The sequence below is a fragment of the Mytilus edulis genome, unplaced genomic scaffold (genome assembly GCF_963676685.1).
Source record: "Mytilus edulis unplaced genomic scaffold, xbMytEdul2.2 SCAFFOLD_1103, whole genome shotgun sequence".
Classification (NCBI taxonomy): Eukaryota; Metazoa; Mollusca; class Bivalvia; order Mytilida; family Mytilidae; genus Mytilus; species Mytilus edulis.
The window spans coordinates 4398-27935 of NW_027267532.1; the positions used below are offsets into that span (position 1 = coordinate 4398).

General features: G+C 33.8%; 1 protein-coding gene and 1 pseudogene across 1 annotated transcript; both read left to right on the plus strand.

Annotated features, from left to right (window-relative positions):
• The first annotated feature begins 2989 nt into the window (after nt 1-2989).
• Nucleotides 2990-9570, plus strand: LOC139505614 (NFX1-type zinc finger-containing protein 1-like; annotated as a pseudogene).
• Nucleotides 9571-15210: 5640 nt separating this feature from the next.
• On the plus strand, nt 15211-23309 carry LOC139505615 (NFX1-type zinc finger-containing protein 1-like; the record flags this gene model as incomplete). The annotated part of the gene is given in 7 exon segments (XM_071295107.1): nt 15211-15505; nt 17992-19848; nt 19850-20307; nt 20592-21024; nt 21026-21784; nt 21786-22659; nt 22704-23309. Coding segments are annotated over 6 exon segments (4966 nt in total), but the record flags the coding sequence as incomplete, so codon positions are not given.
• Between the last annotated feature and the right edge of the window lie 229 nt (nt 23310-23538).

Genomic DNA, 23538 nt, shown 5'->3' on the forward strand with positions numbered 1-23538 from the left:
TTATATAAGTATAGAGTAAAGGTTGTAAGTAACAGAAGGTAACAAAACCACCGACTGAATACTTTACCAGTAATACATAGTCACTGAAATCACGGTCATTGAAATCAAAAACGTCACGGACATAGCGAACAAGTTAGGATATATAAAAAAAAACGTAAGATAGTGCCAATGTAATGTTTTACTTCCTTGTGAGCTGCAACCTTTTATCGAGGAAATCATGATAGGAAATACAAGCCCGGGAATATCGTATCAATTGGGAGATATATACTCCGTATGCAGGCGCTGCTGGAATGCAGAAATTGAAATTTCAGAATTGATAAGCTAAAATCATCTCTTTGGCGTAAAGTAATGTATTCAACCGACCCCTCATTGTCAATTTCTAAATAAATTAATGGAAATAATCGAAGAGTTTGTACGGATTGTATCTACATATGCGGACTCGGTACAATACACACAAACATTCCAACCAATTGTTTGTACTTATATAAGTATAGAGTAAAGGTTGTAAGTAACAGAAGGTAACAAAACCACCGACTGAATACTTTACCAGTAATACATAGTCACTGAAATCACGGTCATTGAAATAAAAACGTCACGGACATAGCGAACAAGTTAGGATATATAAAAAAAAAACGTAAGATAGTGCCAATGTAATGTTTTACATCAACGTCAAAATGTTAAATACAGAATGAAAAAATCGTCCTTTAACGAAATATATTTAGTAAAGTTACCTGTGTATAACTGTAATAGCAAAAAATATGTACGAACAGTTATCACTTTTTATTTAAGAATTATTTTTTGTACATATTTTAAAAAAATCTGAGTTATTCAACAACAAAATATTTACAAGATAAGTGTAGTTTATCGATTAAAATGAAGTATGACATGTCTTTTCTGAGTTTGATAAAGCACACTTGATTGATCTTAAATCAAAAACAATAAATACAAGGTCCTTCTTCCTTTTTGGGAAACGTACATGCTTGATATATTTTTTTATGTTCTTTTAAAACCGATACTGAAAGACAAACTGAACTTTAATCAAGCTGTTTCAGTTATATAGCGCTTTCCGGGAAAAGTAAGTCGACATTTTATTATTGTATGAAAAATGAATAAGAAAGAAAGACAATGTTTTAAATGAACTTATTTCTTAAATTCATTTCACTTATTTTTTTTGCATTTAGTTTAAACGCAATAAATGGAAAGACACAGACAGACCTTAAGAAGAAGGCATATACATCATACTTCTAAACTGCCAAATCTAAATGAAAATAATTCAATAAGACCCATTATTGATTACGCAGACGTTGACTTTGAAGCCATAGCTGTCAATCCTCGTCAGGAAGATAAAGAAGACAAACAGAACAGAACACAAGATGCAAATAAACGATCTGTATTTGATCGTTTAGGTGAAAAACCAAATAAATCACTGAGTCAACAAGTAGGGCAAATTTCAAATGACTGTCAGGATAATAATCTCTTTGAAACGAGATGCGAGTCGAGCGTTGCACATAAAACAACACATAGAAATCACAGAATTGATACCAACAAAAGACACCGGAAGTACCAACGGAACACATTTCGTCACAAGGGAAGAAAAATGAGTCAGGGAAACGAAAAAGGCAATCACATAGCACCGACTCGATATGGGAAACGAAAATTAGAACATCAAACATAGAAAGACATGTGGAAAGCAGTAAAAAAGTACCAGAAAAATGCACACGATCACAATGAAAGAACCAGAGACAAACACACGTTTAATAGAAAAAAAACATATGAAAGGTCAAATTCTACGAACAACGGAAGTCGTGAACCTCTTCCTTCCCCTAGACGACGAAAAAGATCATCCTCTTCAAATAATAGAAATCGTAGTATTGACAATCGGGATAGGCCAGATTATTCTTATGATAGACAAAGTTCACTGCAACCAACGTTATATAAACGATCACGTACAAAATCACCACAAAATACTGATTATAGAGGGCAATTTTCACTAACGAATAATTTAGAACATGAAAGAAAAACAAACTTCTAGTCCCACATGTAGATCACGAGAACTGTAAGCCAACACAGGTATGCATGCATAAAAACGGATTTTCATTTATCTCATTTACCTGAAAGGTCACGTTCTGAGAACAACAGAAGTCGAGAACCTTTTCGTTCCCCTAGACGACATGAAAAGATCATCTTACTCAAATGACAGAAATCGTAGTGTTCGCGTTCGGGTTAGGCAAGATAATTCCGTCGACAAACAAAGTTCACTGCAACCAACGATATATAAACGATCACGTACAAAATCACCACAAAATACTGATTATAGAGGGCAATTTTCACTAACGAATAATTTAGAACATGAAAGAAGACAAACTTCTAGTCCACATGTAGATCACAGAACTGTAAGACATCACAGGTATGCATGCATAAAAACGGATTTTCATTTATCTCATTTACCTGAAAGGTCACGTTCTGAGAACAACAGAAGTCGAGAACCTTTTCGTTCCCCTAGACGACATGAAAGATCATCTTACTCAAATGACAGAAATCGTAGTGTTCGCGTTCGGGTTAGGCAAGATAATTCCGTCGGACAAACAACGTTCACTGCAAAAAAAACATATATTAAACGATCAGGTACAAAATCACCACAAAATACTGAATATATTGGTCAATCTTCACCAATAAATAATTTAGAACAGGAAAGAAGACATACTTCTAGTCCACATGTAGATCACAGAAGTACAAGACAACAAAGCTATCTATGCTTGAATACGGATTTTTATTTACCTCAATCAAATTTTGACACCAACGCAGAGCATGATACGAATAACCACCTAATACATCAAAAGGAGAGCAGACATGAGGACACAGGACACGAAGAATCTTTAACGATTTATGAAAAAACTTGCAAGACAGTTCAAAACGAAGACACACATAGCAATACGTATGACTCAAGCAAACCTTCGTTAATCGTAAATCAAAGAAGGAATTGCCAACACCGGTATCAATCTGGTTTAAACGTTAAATCAAGAGCCCAAAACACAAGGCAAATTTACAATGGAAATAAAATATTCACAAAAAAATCTCAGACAGGATTTGAAGCATGTGATCAAAAGATAGACGTTGCAAAATTATCAAAGATGGATACCGATAGTTTAGCGGCTTATATGAGTACTTGCAGTAGAGAACTAGACACATTTCTATTTAAGCATGAGGTAATTGAGCAAATGTCATTATTTCTACACGTAATGAGTAAGTTATGCGAGTCTAATCATTATTCATTAGTACAGAAATCTCTCAATCCATTAAAAGAAAGAAAGTTCTTTGATCGAAAGGATATTAAAGATATCATTTGTAAGCTGCGTTTACAGTTTGATCAGGAACATATTTACATACTGACAAATTTACTTGTTTTGATGAAAGGGCTTGTATATCATGTCAATAGTGGACCATCCGATTTAATGCAACCATTAGATTCTTTAGAAAGATGTGTTCAAGAAAAAGTCGAAAATAAGAATCAACAAAGAGACCTAGAGTCTTTAATCAAAGAAATAAGAGAAAAATGGAATCCAAAAATAACCCCTCAAACTGAGAACAAACTTTTCACATTGTCTATATTGCCAAATCTTATTGAAATAGAGTCATGTGAAAGTTCTATCATTGATCATGAGTATGAAACAGAAGAAGGTTACTTACGAAGACTATTTATGGTACATCGTCAAGATTTTATTAGGCCTTTATGTAGAGGGTTGGTATCTTTAAAAGATAGTATATATGAAGATCCAGATTGCCTTGAGAAAAGATGGCGACATGATGACATTCGGGTCTATACCAATATAACTTTCCTAACACGCTGTTGCAATGAACAAAACGGATTAACTTGGAAAATAAGCTTTGATATCGCTCCCTATAGTCGAATCAACTGGAACACCAGAAAGCTACTTACATTCGGATCTCTTGTTTGCTTAACAAACAGAACATTTACTATTCTTCAGTATGCAACTGTCGCAGAGCGTAATGCTAATGATCTACAAAACGGAATTTTTGAAATTAAATTTATCGAGGATATTGGGTATGCGTCTACAATTTTACAACAGTCTGATATTCTTTTAATTGAAAGCCAAGCATTCTTTCCGTCTTACTTTCATACATTGCATTCACTTAAATGTATGCACAGTGAAATATTCATTGCAGAAAATAGATTACCTTTCGGGAAACAATTGTTAAACAAGGGAAACAGCATAGAACGAGATGTGCCAGAATATTTTGAATCCCCTAAATATTTATATGAAGGATTTGATATCAGCTGTTTGAATTCTGAATTTCAGGTATACAACATAGATATAACATCTGAGTCAAACTGGCCTGATGCTGATTTTTTCAAATTGGACGAATCGCAATACAAAGCATTTCTCACATCAATGAAAAGTAAGCTTGCCTTAATACAGGGTCCACCGGGAACAGGAAAAACAGTAGTTGGACTCAAAATAGCGGAACTTCTTTTAAAAAATGAGCATATATGGCGTCAACAGGAAACCCAAGGGCCCATGCTACTTTTAAGCTACACCAACCACGCATTAGATCAGTTCTTAGTTGACATTTCTAAACGATTTCGAGAAACCGACGCCACTGATATTGTTCGATTAGGATCAAGATCAGAAACAGAAGTTTTGAGAAAATATAATCTGACGACTAAACGCAAAATTTTCAATTACAGCAAGAAAGAGCAAAGTGCTAGCTTGGTAGGAGTCGAAACAGACACAAACAATGAAAGTTCGGATGAATTAAATGTAATGGCATCTAATGCTAGAGCAAATCTCAAAACTAGGATCAAAGAGCATGAAAACTTGAAAAAACTAAAAGAGGAAATTCAGACGGGAATAGTTCATCAAGACTGGCTCCATTATATAGCTAATGTGATTACTAACACACAGTACAGAGCACTGCAGAATGAAGATTCTTTAATAAGATGGCTTAATGTTGAATCATTATCACAACAAGTAGGTTCTAAACAACATAAGTATTGGTCCAATAGTTATGAAGAAGAAGATTTTGATTATTTGGATGAAGAAGAAACTTGGTATGATGATCAAAGTGTAGATAGTGATAAAGAGGGCATACAAACATTGAATAAAGATCTACAGATACATTTAGACATAGAAAAACTTGAAATGGTGGTTTCTTCAAGGATTGTATTTGGGAAAGAGAAATCGCAAACGAAACCATGGTTTTGGAAGAAATACGATAATAATGAAAAAAAATGTTTCATAAAGAAAATAGAGGAGAAACTCTGCTGTACAAAAATAATGGCGATTGAAAAAGCAGATTCAGTGTCCAATTTATGGAACATTGACAATGAAGAAGAAAGATGGCAGTTATATAAACACTGGGTTCACCAGTCCCTCATTCCAATCAATAAGGAAATACAGGATTGTGAAAACAGCTACAAAAGAGCCCAAGAACGTTATGAAGAGATTCAACACATAGCTGATATCAACATATTGAAGAGGGCAAAACTTGTAGCATGTACTACAACAAGAGCTGCAAGAGATATAGAAATTCTTAAACGAGTTTCTCCAAGCATTGTTCTTCTTGAAGAAGCTGCCGAAATCCCAGAACATCACGTGGTGGCATGTTTAACCTCATCATGTCAGCAACTAATTATGATTGGCGACCACCAACAACTGCGCCCTTCTTACAACGACTACAAGACTGCACTGCAACACAAAATAAATATTTCCCTGTTTGAAAGACTTATTCGTGAACGCTTCCCATATAAACAATTAGAGTATCAACATCGAATGAGACCAATCATATCCCAGCTACTAGTGCCTCACATTTATCGTACATTGCAAGACGATCATAGTGTTTTGAAGTACGAAAATGTCAAAGGAATCCACTCAAATTTGTTCTTTTTATCACATTCAGTGTTTGAAGATCGGGAGCGTGAAGAACTTTCAAGAAGTCACAAGAACACTTTTGAGGCTTTATTTATTTGTAATTTGTACAAATATCTCAGAATGCAAGGATATCCATCTTCTAAAATTACTGTGCTGTCAACTTACCTAGACCAGGTGCGTCTTCTTCGCGAATTGATCAGGCCTATAGAAGACGAGTTTTCAAAAAGGATTCTTATATAGATGGCATTGTCAATTGTCTAGCAGTTTCAAATAATCACGACAAAACATCAAATGAGATGACCGTAAAAGTCAAAGCAGTAGATAATTATCAGGGGGAGGAAAATGAAATTATATTATTGTCTCTTGTTAGAAGTAACAAGGAAAATAAAATAGGCTATTTATCAGAGGCAAACAGGGTTTGTGTTGCTCTATCACGGGCAAAAATAGGACTTTACGCAATAGGTAATTTCGAACTTTTGAAAGCAAAATCAAAACTATGGAATAATATTGTTAATGATGCAGAAAAGAGGCAATGTTTTGGCACTACGTTGCAGCTAACATGCCAGAAACACAAGAATTCGACTGATATTTCTAATCCGGACGACTTTGACCGTGTTGCAGATGGAGGATGTCAAAAATCTTGTTCTGAGAGGAGAAAGTGTGGACATTTATGTTTAAGGAAGTGCCATGTAGATGATCCAGACCATTCCGACAACTGTTCAAAACAATGTAACAGAGAAGTATGCAAACTGGGGCATCGATGCTCCAAAACGTGCCACTTTCCATACTCATGTGGAAAATGTAATGAAATTGTAGAAAAGACAATTCCCGAATGTCAACATAAACAACAGATGCCGTGCCATTTAGACCCAGATTCAACTTCATGCAATGAACAATGTCAAGCTATTATATCTTGTGGTCATCGTTGTCAGAAACATTGTACAGATCCTTGTAATACAGAAGATGACTGCCAGGAGTTGATAACAGTAGACGCTCGCTGTAGACATTCGGTACAAGTGGCTTGTTGCACCAAATATGATCCCCCTTGTAGAATGGAATGCTCGGGAATATTAGATTGTGGTCACAAATGCCAGGGAACATGTTCAGATTGTAGTCAAGGTAGACTTCATGTACCATGTAAGAAAAAATGCAATAGAAACTTAGTATGTGGACATATTTGTAAGGAAAGTTGCAATTATCGATGTCCACCTTGTAAACAGAAGTGCGATCGGCAATGCATTCATGGTGATACATGTAAAAGCAGATGTGGCGATAGTTGTATTCAGTGTATTGAGCTGTGTAAGTGGGATTGTAAAGCGGAATGTCCAAATAGGTTTAAGTGCGAACAATTGTGTATGGAACCTTGTAAAAGACAAAAATGTAATACACTTTGTAATAGAAGATTAGACTGTGGTCATAAATGTTCAGGATTATTCTGCGAAAGTTCAAAGTGTATTTGTAAAGTATGCGAAAACTTGACAGAAATATTATTTGGATATGAAGATGAAGCTAACGCCATGTTTATTCGGTTAGAAGACTGCAAGTGCGTCTTGGAAGTAAATGGACTAGATAAATATATTTCAAACGTTCTGGATAATCCCAGTGACGAAATCATGTCTTTGAAATGCCCAAAGTGCAGCACTAAAATCTCGCAGTCAAAAAGATATTGTAACGAACTTAAAATTATCAACAAAAACATTTGTGAGGTATTTCAAACCATTCGAAATATTGAAGAAGGTACTGACCTCCATTCAAAGCGGTTTGCTACAAAACAGTTACTCACTAAATATGAAATTGACATACCTATCGACATATTCACTAAACTATGGAACAAAGTTAAACATACACGATCAATCGACATTCTGAACACGGTAGTCGATCAACTAACTTTCTATGAAGAAATCTCTAGCTTCAGAATAGAAACCTTACCCTCCGAGTGTCGGTGGCTATTAAAAGCATGGCTAACGCGACTAGAAAAATGGGTGTTTTTAAGGCGGACCAGATATGCACGACAAGAACAGAATGAATTTTATCTAGAAATACGACGACTACAACTAACAGTTGATATTCATAAATTCAAAACAAAACTTTCTGAACAAAAAAAAGAAATACCATTCCCTGATAATATTCAAAAACACTTGCTTAAACTAGAATCTATTGAAGTCATGGAAGATGAAGAATTATCTTTAATTCGACAGGATACAGAAGAAGTCTCTTCTAGAATAATTGGTCTCACACTTAAGGAAAAGCAAATGATCAAGCGAGCCATGAATAATGAATTTATGGGATCAGGACATTGGTACAAATGTAAAAATGGTACGTTATTAAAACAATAAAATGGAAAATGGAAATGAGGAATATGTCCAAGAGACAACAACCCGGAAAAAAAACACACCAGAAGACCACCGATATGTCGTCAACACAACGAGAAAATCCAGCATCCGTATGCACGCTTCAGGTGGCCCTTTAACAAAAATGTGTACTAATTCAGTGATAATGTACGTCCTACTAGACGAAATATATGAATGAACTGATGTTAAAAATCATACGAGACTATCAAAGGCTAGAGGCTCTTGACTTTGAACAGGCACAAACATACGACGGGGTTAAACATGTTCTGTGAGATCTCAACCCCAGCCGTATATCTCGAGCCAATGCACAATAGCATACACACAACAATACACATAATACAACTCAGTTTAAAATAAGTTCGATGTCAGAATAGGTAACAAAATAAAATAAAAAAATTGATAATGATATATAAATTAACAAACGACTAATTACTGACATCCCAGCTCCATACCTCGATTAAACTGATTAAAAGATTATGTCTTCATCATATGAATATCAGACACAATCCCGCCCGTTAGGAGTTTAGTATCAAATTATCATAAAATATATGAGAAGGTCATAACACTATCGTATTAGTACTAATGTAGTATATTTTATAGCATAGAAATCGCATTACATGAACTTACACGTACCAAATACTCATTGATGGTGTAGCCTGTATGTGTGTAACTTATTGATACTAAGATAACGAACTGGCTCACTTTAAAACTTCATACTTAATATTATAATGTGTACTTCAAATAAGCTCTGTATTGGGTTCTCTAAGTTAAATTGTTATGCAACAAAAAGGAGACAAAAAACTATGACACATAAGTACCAATTCAGATCCCACGTCGCGCTATCGAAAGTAGGTTGATATTTAGTCTGTTTCAATCAAAAACTCCTACTTCTCCGCTGAATGGCATTACATCAAAAATCTAGACAATTTCCATAAACAATTTCTATTGGTTATTTTTCCTTTTCGGTTATTGATTGAAATAATTACTGACATTTCCAAACGCGTCAAAAGTGTAGAGAAAACAAATTGTGTAAATTTGAAATGCTAAATTTTATGAATTCCAATACACAGAATGAAAACCCTAGAGTGTAAAACAGACAATTTGCCAGTTTTTCATTCCTCTCGTTTCAGGGCATTATTATTCTATAGGAGAATGTGGCATGCCAGTGGAACAAATAAAGTGTCCGCAGTGTGGTGTGCCAATAGGAGGTGTTGATCATATTCTAACTGACGATAATGAGAGAGCTATGGATTTTGAAAATCTGTAAAAAGTTCATTTATAATTTTAATTTCTGCTTGTAATTATAATATGCTGATTAACATTATAAAGTATATTATGTATTTTTTCTTAAGAGCCCTATGGACAAATCTTTAATCTTCCAGCAATAATTTGTTATACAATCTGTTTCATAATCAATACTATAGTAAATCTGCCTGTATTTGTTTATCGTTGTGGCCGGTGGGGGGGGGGGGGGGGGGGGGGGGGGGGGGGGGGGGGGGGGGGAGGGAGGGATGGTAAAATTTGATAACATCCCAAAAACCATGATGTCCAATGTTTTTGCTTTTTCATACGTATGCATTCATAGTTAGCGTGTGTTTTGCAACAATATATGAATATAATTATATGCAACTAATTTTTTGAAAATAAAAATAAGTAATTTAAAGCATTTTGCAATCTACCTGAAGATGTCATTTCAAATGATCAAATTGTGACATTAATGGGAGTTTCCTGTTCGTATCAGTAAGAATAACTCAATGTCAATAGTTATCAAATGTAGTAAGTTAATAATATTGCTAATACAGCTAAATGTCGATTACAGTAAGAAGTACATGTCAATAGGACGGACACCCAATGCTCAACAAAATTATGTAAACTAGCAGCAAATAACGATTACTTATCGTTTATATATTAGTCTATATATACGTCAAGAATGTTTATCCAGATATATGTTGTTGTACTTATCCATTAAAGGGTCATTAGCTGTAAAATTCATGTTCACTGAGTTGACTCAAATTATCGGATTTGCTTTTTAACCTACTGTAACGTACTTCCAAATTTCAAAAAGTCTTACGCAAACAATTAACAATGCACGAACTCCATCATTTGCATCAGCATTTGACGTGTGTTTTATTCAAGACGTCATCTAAATGAGATTACCTCCGAAACTCGTCTATAAACCATTCGTAACGAAGGTGTTAAATTGAAGGTCGCATGAATACGGTTGAATGAGGTTAGATTTTGACTTGAAAGTCCATAATAAATCAAAAAATGTTTTGGGGGTTAATTTTGACAAACTTGGGCAAAACTGACTGCTGATTACCAAATAGTAATTTCTCAAAATATTAGCTATTGCCTTTTCAGGACTGCATGTATAAAATAATAATTTTCTTTCGTTACGTTTTTTTTTCTTCTTTTTTGTATGTCTTATCCTAAAGCGACTAACAATATGTATGACCTGATTAGCAGTAATTCGTTTGGAATTAAAAACAAATTCTCACACCACTATATATTTGTTTAATATCGTATTAAAACACTGGTTTGTATTTAAACTATGTCAGACCTTCAAATATGAACTCTAATGTCATATATTTGATCTGCACTAATGTTGTCATTGTACATTTATAATACTTAAAATCTAATAGACCCTTTTATGTATTCCTTATATGTAAATACATATTTCCCTCCTTCAATACTTTGATGTTGTTAAGAATATATAGCATGTATGTTAAATGTTTCATATATGAAGGAAATAAATAAAAACCAATTAATCATTCAACTATACATCATTATTTAAATACCAAAAATACCGATCTCAAAGAAAATTCAAATGTCAAAATCAAAAGCTCAAACACATCAAACGCACTGTTAATTTCCTGGCAAATCGATGTCTTTTCAACTTGTTCAAAAGCACATATTTTTTATGGATAGTCTACTTTGTATAACATATCAACCACTGCATACGATATTAAGGTTTGTTTTGGCGCATGAGTGTTGTTGCATCTTCCAGTCAATTCCCTCAGCTGACAAGTAGCACTATAAGAGAAATTTACTACTTTGTGTTAAGTTAAACTAAATACTTGAAAAAAATAGGTAGTAAAACCTTTTTTTTTCATGAAAAAACAACAAAACAAAACAAAACCAACATTCGCATTGTATTTGTACGCCCATTACATACAACACAAGTATGTAAGACAGCATACTGCGAATAAAATTCACATTAACCCTCTGAATGCATGGACCCTAGTAATAACGTCATTGTAATCATCTCCTGCTATTAAGAACTATGCATTAGACGATTCCGAAGAAACAAAAACAAAATGTGTCAAAAAGTATACCAGCCTTATGATTCTATACTCTAGTTTTTCTTTATGAGACTCATTTATAGCTTCGAATCAAAGAAATGGAGGTCCGAATCAAATACGATACTGTGTTTACTCATGTGTTTTCCTGTCATATCAAAATTGATACCTTTGTTATGATAAGTAACTGCGGCAGTTGGTAGTTTACGGGGTTTTTAAGTAACATTGAAAACATAACATTCATCGAAACTATATTACATTCACTGACAATTTATTGCATTCACTTATACAATATCATAACAGTTTAATCGATGTTCTGATAACAAAAAGTAAAATCACAAAAATACTGAACTCCGCGAACAATTTTAAAACGGAAAGTTCCTAATCAAATGGCAAAATCGAATGATAAAACATATCAAACAAATTGTCAACAACTGTCACATTCCTGCCTTGGTACAGACATTTTAAAATGTAGAAAATGGTGGACAGAACCCGGTTTGGTAGCGCTAAACTCTTACTTGTATGACAGACGCATCAAATTCCATTATATTTACAACGATGCGTGAACAAAACAGTTATAATAGATAAAATTGTCCAAATATAGGTACAACAGTCATCAAATCTCAAAACAAAATATATTTAACAAAGAGGCTCAAAATGGGTTCATCATGTCTTTCAGTCGGTTGCGAAACTTTTATTTACTAAGTTGTAACTTTTGGAAAGCTGTTTTTTAAATTTCGTTCGTCCAGTGTGTTGTCCGTCTCTTTCCAAGTATGCTATATGATTGGCTATGGGGTTCTTAACTTTATGTTTTTTTGTGAAATGTATGAATAGTTAATGCAACTTGTTGTTCATTGTTTTGTTCAATGTTAAAATGTATACATTTTCAACGTGTATTTCTACGATATCATATGCGTGCACCAATGTGTTGAGCTAGTTCTATATAGAATGAAGACCTCTTACAATAAGTATCATATTCCACATTTCCATTCTCAATTTTATTATTCATTTATAGTAAGCATGGTTTTAAAGCATTTATCTTTACTTTATGTCTACAAATTTAGTCGATATACGTTTCATTACCACTGAGACGGTGACGTCGCTGGTGACACAATTCCCGATTATAATTGATTGAACCCATACATTATTCCTATATTGATAGACGAAAGACACATTTTGTTGATGCACACCGATGAAAAAGTAAAATCAAAAATACTGAACTCAGTGAAAAACTCAAAAAGGAAAAGTCCCTAATCAAATTACCAAAAGAAAGGCTTTAACATATCAAACGAAATGATAACAACTATCATATTCCTGACTTAGTACAGGCATGTAGATAATGGTGGATTAAACTTAGTTTTATAGATTGAAACACCGAATTACATCTTTTCAATTGATTCTTCCTTCCTTACCGTACATGTAGGCGGGAGTCATGTATCAAATATGTTTGCAGTTTTTGACAAAGCGAGAAAAAAACGTCAATGGAAATGGTATTAATGCCTGCTTATAACATTTGATAATTTTATGTATCATTGACATTTAAAATGAAATCTACTATCAGCCTAAATATTGAAAAAAGGGGATACAATAGGTACTCTAGTATTGAAATGTGTAACACTTTATATATAAAATTGATATCAATCTAACAGCACAAACATGTACACATACCATCAATTACCGCAATAGATGGACTAACGTTTGTTATTACTTGAATTTATGGTAAGAAAAAAAACACATGTCGGGATGGGGTGTCTTCGTCTTTGTGTTATTTAGTTTTTATACCATTTTCTCTATTCTTTAATTATTGTTTTCTTACTCTTTTTTGTTTATAATCTAGCTCCCTAGTTTGTGTTTCCTATTTTGTTTTGTCTTAGACCTATAAGAGACAACAGTTTAGTCCTGCAACTAGCCACTGTTATCATATGAAAGGAACCTTTTTATAGATCGTCTTATGTAATATCTTAATATTAATTGTTATTTGAAGAATTTTGTATTGTAGCAGATCTTTTTGTTTAATTAAATCACCTTTTCGACAATTCTGTAGACTGTTGTCGTCTATTCTAGAATGTACCACTTCTCGATATCAATTTTGATAATTGGTGTGGATGTTTTCAATTTGCTTTTTGAATAAATTACCCCTTAAAATCTAAAATGCCAACGTTGTTTCAATATTAATAGTATTGTATAATGCACCTCCCTAGATATCTAATCAATATAAATCCTTATCAACAGTTGTATATCTTTCTAGGTATTTTATCAATATAAAGCCACCTTAACACTACCATAGGTATAGAGACAAACACCTTAAATATATCACAATATTGATTTACAATATACCCTACATGAGATTATATGCAGTACTTCATACTTCAGAGACTATGATAAACATTTATTTTCAATAAGTTGTGTGGTAACATTAAATGCATGATAAATGTAGGTACATGTAGTTTGTTTAAATAATCAAACTCTGTAATACGTAATATATATCAGAGAAACTTTCCCAAAGTCGTTCCCCAATGATAACCTTGTTTAAACCAGTTCCTTTTTTATCCATTAAATAAAGTTAATATTTGTCACAAATTGCAAAATGATTAAACTTTATTTCTCAAATGTATTTATGTTATGTGTGAGTAAATTTACCTTTGTTTCAATTTCGTCTCTTCCCATTGTTTGAGATTTTTAATACGAGGAATAATACTTGTTATTAGAAAATCTTGTAGACGTGTGTATGAGCTTTGAATCACACATCTTGACTGAAAATTAACTTATTTCTGAATATTCAACTGATTTGACAAATTGAATAACGTTTTTCTTTTCTTATTGTGTAGTCATATCTCAACTGCAACAAAAATCAAGGAATGCAAGACATAGGCGATAGCAACTGCGTAAACGATTTGTATAAAAAGAAAATGGAGTGTGATTGCCAATGTGACAACCCTCCACAGATAACACAGACATTACTAGCTTTATGTCATCGTACAGTGTTCCACTAACAGAAGAGCTCATACCGCAAAGGCATCTAGAAAAGGCACTGAAATGACAAATGTAAAACAATTTAAATGAGAAAAATAACGATAAAATTAATGTACAAAACAGTCAACAGAAAACAAACAAGTTACACAGCAAAAACGACCGTACCGATTATAAATTTTAAAACCGCTGCATTTGTGTGCACATGGCTAAGAGTAGTAACGGTTTGATGATGTGGTTCATAAGTGTTTCTCGTTTTTCGTTTTTTATATAGATGAGACCGTTGGTTTTCCCGTTTGAAGGGTTTTACGCTAGTTTTTTGGGGTCTTTTATAGCTTGCTGTTCGGTATGATCCGAGGTCAAGTTTAGTTTTGATCTATGAGTTTGACTGTCCCTTAGGTATCGTTCGCCCCTCTTTTACAAATTGTGACTTGGATGGAGAGTTGTCTCGTTGGCACTCATTGGCATTCATATCACACCTTCTTAACTGTACTGGATTCAATTACGAATAATCTACGTGAAAAGTGTAATTTTGAATAACACATACAGATATGTTCGTCCCTTTAATGTATTTTGTAGCGTGTAAATGCTGTTTCGTTAACATCGGCTATAATTTATGATTTATTCATATCTATTTAATATGACATTTACCGACGTTTCAGAGTATAGACAGACAAATCAGTGGATTGAAACTATCACCTGCTTACATAGGATATATTATTTGTTTTAAATCTACTATCTACCTCCCATTTTAAGTCATATATTGCTTGTAATCTAAAATTTAAATCATTGTATTTCACACCCGAATAACATGCACCAGATTTACCTTAGCTACTATATACATGTATCAACACCAGTATTGACTGTGACACTTATGGAAAATGTAATAGTTTTCATGTAAATTTTAAGGATTAACAAAAACACATATTGACTTGAATATAAGATAAAGAAGGAAATACAAGGTTCACCAGATGTACACGTATGAATCAACTACGTAAGTTTATATTTTGTAATGAAAGCGATTCTCAATTAATTTGCTATTGCGGGTTTACAATATATCTATATATTCATACACAAATTGCATAAGAATAAAACCTTATTGTTGAATTATATCCTAGAACAGACATTAGAGTACTATACAGTCGCTGTATTGTAAATAAACATGATAAAGGTACCAATAGTATACCGCTGAACTCATAAGTCGATATAGATAATAAACAAATCCGGGTTACAAACTTAAACTGAGGGAACCCATCAAATATAAGAGGATAACAACGACACAACAGAAACACAACATTAAAATGTAACACACACAGAAAAGAACTATACTATAACAATGGCCATTTTCCTGACTTCGTACAGGACATTTTAAGACAACAATGGTGGGTTGAACCTGGTTTTGTGGCATGCCAAACCTCCCGCTTTCATGGTAATGTTAAATATCACATTTAAATGACAACATTTCATGACAAGACTACATTACAAATAAATTGGAGTACATATTGGACAGAGAAACACACGAATAATAGTTTACAAAAGGAACCAGGTTTAAAACTTAATACGCCAGACGTGCGTTTTGTCCACACAAGACTAACCAGTGACGCTCGGATGAAAAAAGTTCCAAAGCCAAAACAAGTACAAAGTTGAAGAGCACTGGGGACCAAAAGTTCCAACAAAGTTGAACCCAATACGGCTAAGACTCTCGAAACAATTATAATACTAGAGAATAAATTTACTAGTTCAAATGACCTGACTATTAAGTAAAGAACTTTATTTGTCTATTAACTGCTAAATATCGAGAAACCTTTTTAAAGTGAACCATACGTTATAAAACCATTATATTGTGTAAAAGATTCATTTGATTAAAAATTATTGATTAGAAGAGATAATGGTTGTCGAATTTGTAGTATAAATTCTACTATTTTCTAATTTTCAAATTTTCAAAGCGGTAATTCAATGAGGAGATATTCATGTTCAAAATATATTCAAATTATATGAAATTTTAATGAAAATATGTATATGGCGTCTTAACTTTTGTGATTAAAAATACCGATTGTATCTAACAGTTTATTAATTAAAATACATTCAATCATACACATTTACACTATTGATAGCTGGAGTATATTATCAAATGTTTCCTTTTTACCTGTATTTTAGTAGTTTATGATAATCAAAAATTAAAGAATGTGGTCATGGTTTACAATATAGAAAAAATAAACATATGTTTGGGTCTATATTGCCTGTAGCCATCCTTACTTGATTATAAAAATATTAATGATAAATACATTTCTTGTAAATCTATTTTTGTTTTTGTAGCCTTAAGAGAAAATTATCGATTTAAATTCCCTGTAAAAGAGGTGTCCTCTACATGTATATAAATTGCGTATATGCACAGGAGAAGTGTCCATTGATCGAGTATACTACTATACTTCTATACTTGTGTAATTTGTAAAAACAAAAGAGAGTTTTAATTTTCTCGTATTCATTATGCACTTGTAAAAAGTATTGAGTGTCAAGCAAAGTGGTCTAGCATTTAAAAAGCAATCGGTAAACTAAGATGTCAAATGTGTTTAATCTCACTATGACTCTAACCGAAAGAAAAAAAAACGGTAAGTAATGTACAAATTATAAATCAAAACATTTACTAAATGTTATCATAGGTACAAGGACATCATTCTTAAATATGAATCAACATGCATACATCTTATACGTACAGGTAGTTTACATCCAATCTTTTGTAGTAAGATTCCTTACACAGCATCAAAAATGTCGATATTCGCTTAAAAGGATACCAAAGCCTTAAGGAGCCTTATTCAGAAGGGGTATAGTTACGCTACTGTTGTCAGGTCATTAAGGAGTGCATATGTTGGTATCAGGGTCTATCCATCGGAATTTAACTCATGTATTCTAAAACCATATGATGGCATAAAACGGGTTATGTTCTTCTCATAAATTGTATAAATAGTATGTTACTAAACCACTAACGGGTGGGATTGTACTAGATTTTTATATGGTGAAAACATAATCTTTCAATCAGTTAAATTGAGGTCTGGATCATGCATGTCAGTAACTATTGGTAGCCCTTCTTAAAGTTTGTATCATTGTCATTTTGCTTAGTTTCTTTTGTAACCTTTCCTGACTCTGACTGCGTTTGAACTGGGTTTTACTGTGCGTATTGTTGTGTATTTCTTTATTCTAAATTGGCTAGAGTGGAGGGTAGAGATATTACAAAACATGTTTAACCTCGCCGCATTTGTGTCCATGTCTCCATAAGGAGCCTCTGGCCTTTTTAAAGCATGTATATATAAAAGCAGAAATGTATTTATAAACCTTCAACATTTGTATATAATGACCAAAATGTATTGATGTAAACCATTGTTTGTTCTGTTTAACATCAAATATAAAAAAAAAAGCATAGAAGAAACACATCTTATAAGTATATACTCCCTTCTACTCATTTCATTTATTTTCTACATTTAGTACTAGTGTAACTGTTCAAAAATGGAAAGAAACAAAAGACCCTCCGAGATTTTCACTAGAAGCTACATGATGCGTAATTCCATTCACAATTCAAATGACAGACCAAGCTTTGATTATAATGATGTAGACTTTGATGCCTTATCTGCTAACCCAATACGGGAATATGAAGTGAATCATGACGTTATTGATATACCAAATTCGACCAAAGAACAGTCACAATTGAACATTATTCGTGGATCTTCAGGAACAACCATACGAGATATCATCAATCAACGAAAAGATGCCAAAAGATTATCTGTATTTAAGCGTTTAGGTACAAATCCACACAAATCGCCGAGTCGACAGCTTGAAAAGTTTACCCAAAATATACCTATAAATGATTGTCGGATAACTTCAAATGATATTCAGGATACTGATAATACTAAACAAATTCTTGAATCTAGCAGCGCACTTGAAACTAATAAAACTAACAAAATGGATACAGTAACAACCATACCAGATATAATCAATCAACGAAAAGATGCCAAAAGAATATCTGTATTTGAGCGTTTAGGTAAAAATCCACACAAATCGCCGAGTCAACAGCTTGAAAAGTTTACCCAAAATATATCGATAAATGATTGTCGGATAATTTCAAATGATATTCAGGATACTGATAATACTAAACCAATTCATGAGTCTAGCAGCGCACCTGAAACTAATAAGACTAACAAAATGGATACTTATGTCGGAAATATGGATTTAAAAGCAGAAACACGTTTGTCAGGATTTGAGGAAATTGGGTCAAGAAAACGCAGCCGATCTCATAGCTCCGAATCCGATCGGCGAAAAGTAATTAAAATATCAAGCAATTTTGTTGGTGTGAACATTGAAAAAGAAGGACCCTCCGATGTAATACAACCATTAGATTCTTTAAAAAAATGTGTTCAGGAAAACGCCAAGGACGATAATCGACAACGAGACCGAGAGTTTGTAATACCAGAAATAAGAGATAAAAGGGATCCAGTGAATACGCCTAACACCGAGAATAAACTTTCAACATTTGCTATTTTGCCAGATCTTACTGAAATAGAGTCATGTGGAAATTGTATTGTTGATTCTGATTATGAAACAGAAGAAGGCTACTTACGAAGACTATTTATGGTTCATCGTCAAGATTTTATAAGGCCGCTGAGTAGAGGATTCATGTCTTTAAAACATAGTGTATATGAAGATCCTAATTGCCTTGAAAAAGGATGGCGACATGATGACATCCGTGTCTATAAAAATATAACTTTTCTTACACGATGTTGCAATGAACAAAACGGATTAACTTGGAAAATAAGATTTGATATCACTCCATATAGACGAATCAGCTGGAATACCGAAAAGCTACTTACATTTGGATCTCTTGTTTGCTTTACAAATAGAAACTTTTCTTTTCTCAAGTATGCAACTGTAGCAGAGCGTAATGCTAATGATCTTAAAAAAGGTATTTTTGAAATTAAATTTACCGAAACTAATGCAGACGTGAATGAAAGTTTAAAACAACCTGATGTTCTTCTAATTGAAAGCAATGCTTACTTTCCGTCTTCCCATTGGCCATTACGCTCTCTTAAAAGTATGCACAGTGAAGTATTTCGTAAGGAAACTGCTTTACCGTTTGGTAAACAATTATTACTCAAGACATACATCGTGGAAAAAGATGTACCAGATTATTTCAAGTCTTCTAAATTCGCAAAAGAAAAATTTGAAATCAGCTGTTTGAATTCTAAACTACATGAATACAAGATAGACATTTCAATTGAGGCGCACTGGCCTAGTGCAGAGTTACTTGGTCTGGATGATTCTCAACACAGCGCAATCATAACATCAATGAAAAAAAAAACTGGCATTAATACAGGGACCTCCTGGAACTGGGAAAACAGTAGTTGGACTCAAAATAGCAGAACTGCTTTTAAAAAATGAACATATATGGCGTGAACAAGACAATCAAGGACCAATGCTTCTTCTAAGTTACACTAACCATGCGTTAGATCAATTTCTTCTGAGTATTTCTACACTCTTGGGTAATACCGACGCCGTTGATATTGTCCGATTGGGATCGAGATCAGAAGTTGAAATATTAAAGGAATTTAACCTGACTGCTAAACGCAAAGCTTACACTTACACAAAAGAGGAGTACAGTACTCGCACAGGAGAAATTCGAACACGGACTAAAAGGGAAATATCATGCGAATTGAATGTATTGGCATTTAATGCTAAATCAAATTTAAATGCAAAAATCAAAGAGCATGAGAACTTGAAAAGCTACGAGATGAAATTCAAACAGGAATAGTTCATCAAGACTGGCTTCATGATGTAGGTAATATTATTACTGACATGCAGTACAATGCACTTAAACACGAGTCTTCCTTAATAACATGGTTAAATGTTGAATCAATAACACAAGTTACTATACAACAAAACTTTAGCAACAATATTAACGTTGAAGATGATTTTGATTATGGCGATGATGTGGAAGATTGGTATGATGATCTAGGTGGAGAATATGACGAAGATGGAACAGAGGACAATGGAAAAACCTCTCCTGATTCATTTAGACTTAAATAAACTGAAAATGCTTATTCCTCAAGTATTGTATTTAGCCAAGAGAAAACGCAAACCAATCAATGGTTTTGGGATCAATACAATGAGAACGAAAAATCTTTTCTCATTAAGAAAATAGAAGAGAAACTCAGTTGTACACCATCAATGTCAGTTGAGGAAGCATGTGCGGTGTCGGATATTTGGTCCATCAATAATCCAAAAAGGTGGCAGTTGTATAACTACTGGATTCAACAGTCTCTCATTCCCATCAACAAAGAAATTAAAGATTGTGAAGAAAATTACAAAAGAGCACAAGAACGTTTTGAGGAGATTCAACAAATAGCTGATATTAAAATATTGAAGAAAGCAAAACTTGTAGCAAGTACAACAAGTAGAGCGGCAAGAGATATAGAAATACTCAAACGAGTTTCTCCAAGCATTGTTCTCATAGAGGAAGCAGCCGAAAATCCCAGAACATCATGTGGTGGCATGTTTGACGTCTTCATGTCAGCAACTAATTATGATTGGCGACCACCAACAATTACGTCCGTCTTACAATGATTATAAAACTGCACAACAGCATAAATTAAATATATCACTTTTTGAAAGACTTATTGGTGGATGTGTTCCTTATACACGATTAGAATATCAACATCGAATGAGTCCAATGATATCAAAGCTTTTAGTGCCTCATATTTATCGCACTTTGAAAGACGACCTAAGTGTGAATGAATATGAAGATGTTAGAGGAATTCACTGCAATGTCTTCTTTTTGTCGCATTTGGAGTTTGAAGACCAGGATCACGACGAACTGTCAAGAAGTCACAAGAACGAGTTCGAAGCATCGTTTATTTGTAAATTGTATAGATATCTTAGAATGCAAGGATATTCATCTTCTAAAATAACTATACTGACAACATACTCAGATCAGGTTCGGCATTTTTATAACATGATCAGGACTGAAGATAGAAACAGTTCAAGAAAGGATGAGGTCGTTAATTGTCCAGCATTTCTAAGTCGGGGAGACGAACCATCCGTGAGAATTACAACAGTAGACAATTTTCAAGGAGAAGAAAATGATATAATATTGTTATCGCTTGTAAGAAGTAATATGGAAAACGAAATAGGCTATCTATCCGAAGCAAACAGAGTTTGTGTTGCTCTATCAAGGGCAAAGAAAGGACTTTACGTGGTTGGCAATTTTGAACTTTTAAAATTGAAATCAGCCGCTGTGGAAAAATATTGTCAATGATGCTGAAAAGGAGAAATGTTTTGGCACTGAGCTACAGCTAACATGTCAGAATCACAAAAATACAACATACGTTTCTAAACCAGATGATTTTGATAAGGTTTCAGATGGCGGATGTGAAAAACCTTGCAAAATCAAGAGACAATGTGGGCACATATGTTTAAGAAAATGTCATGTTGATGATCCAGATCACGAAGGCATTTGTCCAAACCAATGTCACAGACAAGTATGCGAAATGGGACATAGGTGCATAAAACCATGCCACTATCCAAACTCGTGTGAGAAATGTAATGCAATCGTAGTAAAGACGATTCCAAAATGTCAGCATAGAAAACGTATGCCATGTCATAAAGATCCACAGTCTGCATCATGCGATGAACGATGTCAAGCTATTATCTCTTGTGGTCATCGTTGTCGGAAACAGTGTACAGATTCTTGTAATATTGAAGACGACTGCAAGGAGTTGGTAAAGATAAACGCTCGTTGTGGACATGAGGTTACGGCTCCATGTTATACCAAATATGATGCTCCTTGTAAGTTGTCGTGTAAGGGAATATTGAAATGTGGCCACGTATGCAAAGGAACACATTCCGAATGTAGTCAAGGAAGACTTCACAAACCATGTGAAGCAAAATGCGCAAGAAACTTGGTATGTGGACATATTTGTAAGGGTTATTGCAACAACCGTTGTCCACCTTGTACACAGATATGCGATCGGAAATGTATTCATGGCGATCGATGTAAAAACAGATGTGGTGATAGCTGTATACAGTGTACTAAACTTTGTAAATGGGCATGCAAAGCAGAATGTCCAAATAAATTCAAGTGTGGCAAAGTATGTATGAAACTTTGTCAAAGACCAAAAATGTAATACACTTTGTAACACTATACTAAATTGTGGCATCGGTCACAAATGTACGGGGACTATTATGCGAAATTTCAAAGTGTGTTTGTAAAGTGTGCGAGAACCTGACAGAAATACCATTTGGATATGAAGAAGATAATGCCATATTGATTAGGTTAGAAGACTGCACATGCGTTTTAGAAGTTAATGGACTAGACCAATACATTTCAAGCGTTATGAATAATACCAGAGCTGAAATCAAGTCTTTGAAGTGCCCAAATTGCAGCACAAATATATCAAAGTCAAACAGATATTCTAACGAACTGAAAGTTATCAACAAAAACGTTTGTGAGGTATTTCAGACCATTCAAAATATTGAAGAAGGTACTGATCTCAATGAAAAGCAGAATGATACAAGACAGAAACTTACTGATTATGAAATTGATCTACCTCATGACATATTCACTAAATTACAGGAAAAAGTTGAAAATGCCAGATCAGCCGATATTCTGAATATGATAAGCGATCAGTTAACGTTTTATGAGGAAATTCATAGCCTCAGACATGAAACTGTCCCATTTGAATGCCGACGGCTAATAAAAGCATGGTTAGATCGACTAGAAAAATGGGTGTTTTTAATGCGAAGCAGATATGCAAAGCAAGAACATTTTGAATTTTACCTAGAAATACGACGACTGCAACTTCTACTTGAAATTCATAAATTTAAAACAGAAGTCTATGCACGAGATGAAGGACTCGAACTCCCTGATATTATTGAAAAGTACTTGCTTAAACTTGAATCTATTGAAGTCGTGGAAGAAGAAGAATTATCGAAAATGAGAAAGGAAACAGACGAAGTCTCTTCTAAAATGATTGGTCGTACCAC